The sequence below is a fragment of the Genypterus blacodes genome, unplaced genomic scaffold (genome assembly GCF_046128005.1).
Source record: "Genypterus blacodes isolate CSIRO-AG114 ecotype Tasmania unplaced genomic scaffold, CSIRO-AGI_Gbla_v1 ptg000058l_1, whole genome shotgun sequence".
Taxonomy (NCBI): Eukaryota; Metazoa; Chordata; class Actinopteri; order Ophidiiformes; family Ophidiidae; genus Genypterus; species Genypterus blacodes.
Genome location: NW_027466870.1, coordinates 1,307,192 through 1,316,210, shown reverse-complemented (window position 1 = coordinate 1,316,210; position 9,019 = coordinate 1,307,192). Strand labels below are relative to the sequence as shown.

The following is a 9,019-nucleotide window of genomic DNA, read 5'->3' as shown; positions in this document are numbered from 1 at the left end:
TCAGGTCCTTGAACGCACCACCACAGAGTCAAAAGAGGCGGCCTGAATTAACCCTGAACGCTGCACACGGCCGCCTGCATGCTTATTTTGATCAGGCACAACCACGGGCAGTCACGGAGGGTCCTGTAAAATCGACACAGCCTGAGCTGAGAGAATCACACCAAGGAAGGTCAGAATGTTGCAGAACGTAGTAAACAAACTCGTCGGGACCAAATACATAGAGATTGTGAGGACGTGGTAAGTAACACCGAGAATAGAGCCGCAATACGATGACGGAGCTTACAACTTAGTGCCCTGGCGACGTGTTTAGAACGCCTCTGTGTCCTGTGTGACCCAACTGCTTGTCTCTGCTAACATTAGCCTGCGAATGCGTTACTTCCTACGGAGCTGGCTAACTGGCTAAGCTAGTTAGCGTCTTCTACCTTCTTACACTGTAACCCTGTGTGCAGATTTGTGCTTGTGACGTTTTAAGACTACGATAAACTGATTTACTTACTCATTTTTGCCCCGAGGCTTATTTTTTTTAGAAATGTCAAATTTAACAACTAGCATCACTAAAATGACGACATACTTGTGTGCTAGAGGGCAAAATGGTCGTGTAGAGTTTAAAGGAAGAGAATCTGTTAGCCAAATACTATGACTCTCCAAATTGTATTTATTGTTTTAAAAGACATTTGTTATGCTTACTGTGTTTTTATGTCTATAAGTAGGTCCCTCTGGTTCTAGGTTTCATCATTTGTAAGCAAAGATTCAATGGGATTTGCTGTCAAAAACCAAAAAATCAAAAGAATGTTTGAGTTTCATTTTATACTTCTGTGTCCTTTTCTTTGCAAAGCAGCTACTGGAAGAACTTGGTGTTAATGATGTCAAACTTATTAATTTGACAAGTTAAATAGTCAAAATAAAATGCTTGACAAACTTTCCAAACTAGACTAAACATGAAATCAACACTTATGGTGCATTTAATACATACAGATGTTAAACTCTGATCTGTAGTGATTCCCATCTTTTTTCTTCTTTCAAGGGCTCCTAACATGGTTGCCTGGGGAACCGTGGGTGGAGTGGTCCTGGTTCACTTCACAGACTGGCGGTTAATTCTGGATTACGTCCCATACATCGCAGGGAAGTTCAAGAGCGACGACTAAAATCTTACCGCTTTGAATTGTAAGTGACTTTGTTGCCCTGACGACACACCTGGAATCGGTCTTCTGATTGACACGCAGTCTGCTTAGATGTTTTTCTTTTGTTAGTTCCACCAAACCAAAACCAAAAATGTACATGTAATCTACATCCTCCAGCTAAAGTGTATTGTAATATCATTTATATGGTGATATTTTGTGAATCTGTACATTTCTTATGCCACGATGCTTTTGTTTGTGTGCTTTCTTACAGCAAACATAAAACCATTTGTGTATGAAATGAGCAAACAAAAGGAGAATTCTGGGTTAACTTCCCTCGACCACACTGAAATAGATTCATGAGGCAGTCGAACTTAACTGAATTGAATATTATTATGATTATTGTTATTGCTACTGCTACTGCACAATTCAAAGACCACATCCAGACCACATTGCTAATATGCAGGATTAAACACTGTTTCTCAGCTATATTAGTGGTTAATCACATCTGTTGTTTCATTTCGAGTTGTTAGAAAGTCTCTTAACAGACTACTGTACTGATACTGTAAATCCAATCATGAGACAGGAAGGAGGGACGTCTCACACATTCAGACAGATGTGCTTATGGACATTTTTCTAATGGATGAATGGATGAATGTGTGTGTCTGTATCTGTGTGTCTACAGCACCTGTGCTTGATGATGGATGCAAGAGGACTTCCAGTGGCTCACACGATACCCTGCTTCAGTTGGATGCCCCTATAACTCATCAATCAGCCACTGAGGGCTTGTTTGTTTGGAATCTTGCTTGAGGATGTAATTTCTGTCACTGCTGTTATTGCTATTTAATGTGAATAAATCTTGAATATAACTCCAGTCCATCAAATTAATCTGCATATTTCCAAGTATTAAAATATTTTTGCTTAAACTCCTTTGTTTTTTGAGTACATAACGTGTTTAAAGCTTCATATACATGCATATCTTTAAGTATAGGTACAGGAAGTGTTGCTCTACTAGGACATATTTCAACACATTTCTGTCTTTGAATTATGGCAACCTGCACCAAAGTATTCAGTCTGTTTAGATCGCAGTGTCACAGGTTAAATTACAGACTTTGACTGTGTTCACGGGTGTAACGCTCGCCGATCACACGGCAGTTTCCAATCAGGCATTATCCTCATTTTATCAGCCAGACTGCGAAATTTGCGTGGATAATGTCTTTCATTTTTGCAGTGGAAGGGGGAGGGGACTGAAAGAGGAGAGGGGAGAAGGGATTTAACAGCGAGAGGGAGAAAAGCAGATAGTGTCTCCAAGATGGATAAAAACGAGTGAGTATTTGATCTGAAGCGAATGAAACTGGCTGCTATGATTTCAATGATTCTAATATCTAAGGCGCGATGTGTCGTTTGCATTACGTATTCCTAAAAGTGTTGCTGAATCAGACATGTTTTGACAAATGCGCTCGGTGGTATCTTTATTCTGCAAATGTAACAAAACCGAGGTGTTCGCCTAGAATCTAGATGTGCTACGGTTTTAATCCTGTGCTTGAATGTCTTTGATATTGACAACTAACGTGGGACCGAACGTGGATTCGGGGTGTTGCATCTGCAGTGTGCTATTTCGACATATTCTAACCGTAAATGTGTATGTTATTTTTAATGCATCGTGGTTTTAAACATAAAGCCTCTCTACGTGCATGACAAGTGATTAAAACGGCGTCTGTGTTAGAGAGATAGGATCTACTTTGTTCATTCATAAAAGCCGGCTCCAAGTCTGAATGACAAGGGGACGCATTGTCGCGGTGAAACGACTCTCAAATTTCATGTAGCACTGCATCAAACTTCACGCCTACAAACAAAGAGTCGCGTTTTATGTGCTCTGCTATTTTTAAGACTTTATTGGTGTCTGCAATTGTTGACATCGCGCCGTCATGCTTTCGGTGTATTTGTAGCAATAGTCTAATTTATGATTCCAGTAGGTGAACGTTGGTGTAACGCTATTGACCAGCGTCAAAATGAACAATAAAAAATAAAAATCCCGGTAAATTATGTCAAAATAAAAGACTAGTGTGTTTTGCAAAATAACGTTCTTAAAGCAAATAACTCAATGAAAAGGAAACAGAACTGTAATACCTCCTCGACAGGATTAATATTTGAAATTTAAGTCTTGTTTCCAGGCAACGTAATCACAAGACAAGAACAAGGTTTGACAGGTCATTTTAATCTCCTTAATATTGAGTTTGGCATTGATCCTTTCAAAATTTGATCAACTGGATTGTTTTGTCAATACATTTTGGAACTGCTTTTATTAATGTGTATGGAAAGAATGTTTGAGTTTGGAACACAACTGACTTTTTATTTTATTTTAGTAATTGCGTTCTAAATCCAACTTTATTTTAATTTGTGTTTTAATGATCTCTTTACTATAATTTTAACAACGGAGCACTATTCCCTTTTATTTGCTCAATAAATACACGTAAATTGGACACATATTATCTAAAACGTCAGAATGTGTGCAGTTTCACATATTACAATTTAATAATCTGTCATTACTTTTTTCTTCAGAAAGACTTCAGACATTCACCGTCTTAATTTGGACGTGATTTAGTTACCTCTTCTTTCCACGTTAATGCTTTTATTTTGAACCCGGAAACCCTGCGGTGGCTACACCGGTCTGTTTGACGCTGTCCTGTGTTTTCCTTGCGGATGTAGCCCCGGCGGACAGGCAGGTAGTGATGCGGCCGAGGTCCGCGGCGGAGTGATCCGCACGACGACAAAGAGATGCGATGTTGTTAGCAAGGAGAAGAAGATCCCATTACGGCGGACGCGTGGTGTAATATGGTCGAAACAAAAGCGCGACGAGCCTTAGGCCGCCTATAAAAAACCGCCACATTGCTTAAAACACAGTTTGTTTAGTCGCAGTAACTTTTAGTGGATTTATAGACTACTTGTGCGGGAAATGGAGAAGAAAAGGTGGGATTGCACTGCTCTCCCCAAGGGCTGGAAAATGGAAGAAGTGACCAGAAAGTCGGGTTTGTCAGCTGGAAAAAGCGATGTCTATTATTTTAGGTACTAAACGAACTAAACGAGAGGTTGCATAACTTAAAAGGTTCACAAGATTCACGGTGCGAAGGAGGAAGTAGACAGGACGAGAATAAGGGGAAGGCCGACGGTATAAACTTTGTGATGTGGGAAGGGGAGGGGGTCTCTGTGTGTAGCGGGGCAACTAGGCCAGCCAGGCCGGCGTTCGTTGCTCTAATGTCGGCGTATGGAGTCCGGTCACACAGGCTGGTGGCGAGGCCTTCTGTGGGGGTCAAAACCAAAACAACAACAACAACTCAGTGTTATCTCAGTGATTCCTCTTTTATTTCCTCATTAAAGTGAATCAACAGCGACAGATTTGTTTTCATTTAGCAGAGGAGAAGAGCAAGATGAGGATCAGAGGCAAGAGAGGGGGGAGGCGGGTCGGTTGTATAGTTTGTGGTAGGCTAACTGTGCCGTCATACTGCTGTTCGTCACTGTGCTGTATGTGTGTGTGTGTGTGTGATCTGCATGATTTTACTCGCACGTAAATATCCACAGTGGCTCATTTTTGGATTTCTCATGACTCAGATTCGTTAAGTTAGTGGAGGCACAATGTTTCCATTCTGAAACATTAAGGCCAACTGTTGTTGTTGTTGTGTAATGCCATACCAGTGTGTTACATGTGATCTAGTGACCTCATGTTTACTGTTTTTGAATATCTTGATTGTAATTGTACTAAAATGTGTTAAACTGATCAGTGTTTGTTAGATTATAGGGTTATGGTTCAGTATCCATCCAAGATTGCATCCATTTCACAAAGTAATGTGGTTCTGGTGCCATTGAATGAGCTGTTCTCTGTTTGCTTTGGACTTGTTGCATGTTGTGGAGTGTGTGTGTGTGTGAAGTGTGACCGTGTGTCAGATTGAGCTCCTTTTTTTTTTTTGTGATATTGGTGTAATTGGGGTTTTTCCATGTTTCCGCCTCTCTGCTAGTCCATCTGGGAAGAAGTTTCGGAGCAAGCCTCAGCTCGCCCGTTACCTTGGTAACCAGATGGACCTCAGCTCCTTCGACTTCCGCACGGGGAAGATGCTGATGAGCAAACTGAACAAGAACCGCCAGAGATTGCGTTACGATAACAACAACCAGAACAAGGTGAGCCAGTTTAACAGCCGTGACCCCACGGGCGGCATACCAACACAATCACACCATCCCAGCAGTTCTATAGAAGCTTGACACACACTTAAAGTTTGAAGCGTTTTTAAAAGGTTGAACCTTTTTATAATGGCTGTTGAATGCTTTAATTTAAACATTGAAGAAGGAGGTGGATGTGTGAGAAAGCCGGTCAAGCCTAAACCTCAATGAAGTTGTGTGTGACCTCATGATTGTGTCGTCCTCTAGACTTAATCGTTGTGTGAATCACAGACAGTTTTGTTCTCATATGTGGTTGAAATCAGCAGCTTCATATGATAACCCTTCTCTCCTCTCCTCTCCTTCCCGGTCTCGCCCTCCCTCTGCCACTCTTCCGGCTCTTAAGGGCAAACCTGACCTGAACACGTCGCTCCCCGTCAGACAGACAGCGTCCATCTTCAAGCAACCTGTTACGAAAGTCACCAACCACCCCAGCAACAAAGTGAAGACGGATCCTCAGAAGGCGGTGGACCAGCCTAGACAGGTAAACGGCCTCTGGCAACAAGGAAATGAAGTCGGTTTGTGTGTGTGTGTGTGGAGGGGAACGTGGCCCTGCTCTGCAACTCGAGCAACCAGTTTGCCTCAGTTTGGTTAGTATACATCAACCGTGACTTTATAATTGGCTCATGTGGGCCTAACAAATGAATAGAAATACAAATGAATGTTGCAATATATCATATATCAGAAAAAGTTAATATATTGCAATGTGACTTTGTTCCTTCGTTGTACAGCCTTATTATATTGTTAATAAGTTTCTTTCTCTACGCTTGATGAGCAGTCATTCTTCTCTATTCTCTTGAAGGTTTCTTTGTTTTTTTTCACCGTTCTCTCTCAGCCTGCTTATTCTATTTGTGTCTACAGCTATTTTGGGAGAAGAAACTCAGTGGTCTTAATGCTTACGACATAGCAGAGGAGCTGGTAAAAACAATGGAGCTGCCTAAAGGCCTGCAAGGTAACGTACCGTTTATAATGAGACCATCAGACTCCATCACCTCCTAAACCCAGACTGAGCTCCATGAACACGTTACAGCTCTGAGATACACAGCTTTTAAGTTTTAACCTTTCAAATATTCAACCAAGAAATGTCAGAAAGAACCTTAAAACTGTCCTGAATACTAAAGCCCTGATTTCTTCTGAATGTCTCCGGATCCTCAGGCGTCGGCCCCGGTTGCACGGACAAGACTCTTCTGTCGGCCATCGCGAGCGCCCTCCACACCAGCGCCGCTCCCATCACCGGCCAGCTGTCCGCCGCCGTGGAGAAGAACCCGGGTGTGTGGCTCAACACCGCCCAGCCGCTGTGCAAGGCCTTCATCGTGACCGACGAGGACATCAGGTGAGCGGCACGTCTCATTTCACAGAAAGCCCAGAAACCCTCGGTTGGATAATAATAATGATTAATTCTAAGCGGAGATCAAAATGTCATGTCCATGCCTGATAAAACATGTTTCATTCTCATGCTGTGTGTGTGTGTATTTTCCAAGACATCAACTTCAATCAGACTTCAAACACTCCCTCTCTTGGAGCTTCTCCGGTTTGTCTTCTGTGATTCCCCCTGAACAGAAAAGAGTCTCAACGTTTGCAAAAACATTGAGTTTCGGTTACACTGCTCTGTTCTCTATATGAGAAGCAGCTGCCACAGCCAACCGTAACGGCTTCCTGTTTGTGTGTGTGTGTGTGTGTGTGTGTGTCTGTGTGTGTGTGTGTAGGAAACAGGAGGAGCTTGTGTACAGTGTGAGGAAAAGGCTGGAGGAGGCGCTGATGGCCGATATGCTGGCACACGTAGAGGAGGCCTCCAACGAAGGGGAGGAAGCCATGAAGGAAGAGGGCAACGGCAGTGAAGACATGGAGAGCGTATAGCACAGGTCGGCTCACTGACCAGACACCAACGTCTTCGTCCACGTCCTTCAACACACTCTGACCTCTTTGCTGGTCTTCTCCTTTTCGCAGGGTTTTTGCAACATTCAAGAATGGTTTGTCCAACGCCTGCTCACACACGACCATGAACAGTAGGAGCCCCGCACCAGTACCCTGAGGAGCTATTCTCTCTGTCTCCACATCGCCCCAACTAAGACCCTAAAACTGACTCACACACCACCTAAAGAACCCGAGTCTTCGCCCCCGATAAATTCAGTTTCATCGGGACTCCTCGACGTCGCCGCCCTGCTTATGAAATGAAACGAAGCCCCGCCCCCTGATTTTGACGAGGGGGGGATTTGGAAATCTTCTTCCCTTTCTAAGAGAAGACATCAAAAGAACACAAGGCAAACTAATTCAGCGTTCAACCATATTTTTTACCGGGAGGCTTTGAATGGGTTTGCATATTTCTGTGACAATCGTGTCAAATCCAAACCCTTTTCCAAAAAGTCCCGCCGTGGTGCTTTGTTTGAATTTGTTTTGGACCGATTGGAAATGAATGTTTTGTATTTTTGTGTCTCTTGAATTTTATGATACACTATGACTAGTAGAACACACACATAGACCTGCTCTTCTCGTCGGATCGCGATGAGAAGATTTTAACTTTCCGGAGTAATTTGTGTCAGCCCCGGGGGCAAAGGCGGAGGGCGCATAGTCCCCAATCAGGTACGGTTTGACTTTTTATCGTTGTATTCAGTGTTTGCTGCAGGTCGAGAATGAATTTGTCACGGTCAAAGCTCTACTTAATAGGTCATCTTCCGAGTCCAATTACACACAAACGCACCGTTTTCCAGGCGACTCCGCGATTTTAACCGCACTCCCACAAACAACTCTATAATAATATTTATCATTAAAGACATCAAACACAAAGTCATCTATTGGGTGGAGGCGCGTCTCTGTCACAGGTGAATTGTATGTATGGGGGTCGTGTTGTATTGTTGGGGGAAATGTGTTGCATCATGTCCGCTGTGTCATCCTGTGACTTCATGTTGACCAAAGTCGAAACTCTGTCATTTTGAAATGGGATTATTAGATAGTTTAAATTTATAATAATCTGCTTTGTATTTGACCCCCAAGCAAGTTTTTAGCCCCGTTTACAAGTCGGAAAACAAAGTGAAACACAAACACGATGCGTCTCAGCACGAGGGGGAAAGGAATCGTGTTGGAATCTGTTGGTATTGTGACATCCTTCCTGTTTTTAACTCCTCCTCATCATCATCACAGGTGCTCACTGATATTGTGAAACTGCTGTTTTGTGCCAAAGGCTTCGCTTCTGTCACAGCTTCGGTTTTCTGTGTAAACGTTAAAACACACACACACACACACAATTCACGACTACACAAATTCCACTTAAATGTTTTATTTTCTATTTGTTTTATTTGAGGAAGATGGATTTTGTAAATTTTATCCCCGTTGCTCGAGGTTTGATTGTGAATAATGAATCCAGAAGTAATGACATCTATGAAATTCCCAACTCATTTCAGGCTGATTGCCAAAATGAATTTGATTGTATTGCTTATTAAAAATGAATCGCTATCACACACGGCTACTGCTGCTGTTTATGGAGGGGTATTGTGATTAAAAAGTGCTTAACAAGAACACACACACCGTTGCACCCAGTCATCGTATCCTCACACGGATTAACAGTTAACCTGACTGTGTGTGTGTGTGAGCCTGGACAAAGTGCACATCCTGTCAGCTGGACACAAACCGGCTGCTGCTACAGTGGGACGTCTGCACCTCTGAAGACATCATTAATGTCTCCAGACTTCATTTAT

General features: G+C 42.7%; 2 protein-coding genes across 5 annotated transcripts; both read left to right on the top strand.

The window, feature by feature from the left end:
- The first annotated feature begins 100 nt into the window (after nt 1-100).
- Nucleotides 101-2,047, top strand: LOC143002658 (cytochrome b-c1 complex subunit 10-like). Its single transcript, XM_076152916.1, has 3 exons — nt 101-237; nt 1,025-1,164; nt 1,804-2,047. Exons 1-2 carry the CDS (start codon nt 176-178, stop codon nt 1,143-1,145), a joined length of 183 nt encoding a protein of 60 aa, XP_076009031.1. The 5' UTR covers nt 101-175; the 3' UTR covers nt 1,146-1,164; nt 1,804-2,047.
- Nucleotides 2,048-2,372: 325 nt separating this feature from the next.
- On the top strand, nt 2,373-8,780 carry mbd3b (methyl-CpG binding domain protein 3b). 4 transcript variants are annotated; one of them, XM_076152915.1, is made up of 7 exons: nt 2,373-2,444; nt 5,132-5,291; nt 5,674-5,811; nt 6,189-6,279; nt 6,483-6,660; nt 7,034-7,189; nt 7,275-8,780. In XM_076152915.1, exons 1-6 carry the CDS (start codon nt 2,431-2,433, stop codon nt 7,182-7,184), a joined length of 732 nt encoding a protein of 243 aa, XP_076009030.1. In that variant the 5' UTR covers nt 2,373-2,430; the 3' UTR covers nt 7,185-7,189; nt 7,275-8,780. The 4 variants fall into 4 exon arrangements, with proteins under 4 accessions (XP_076009030.1, XP_076009029.1, XP_076009027.1 ...); XM_076152914.1 differs by lacking the exon at nt 2,373-2,444 and adding an exon at nt 3,858-4,088; XM_076152912.1 differs by lacking the exon at nt 2,373-2,444 and adding an exon at nt 3,859-4,184.
- Nucleotides 8,781-9,019: the final 239 nt, after the last annotated feature.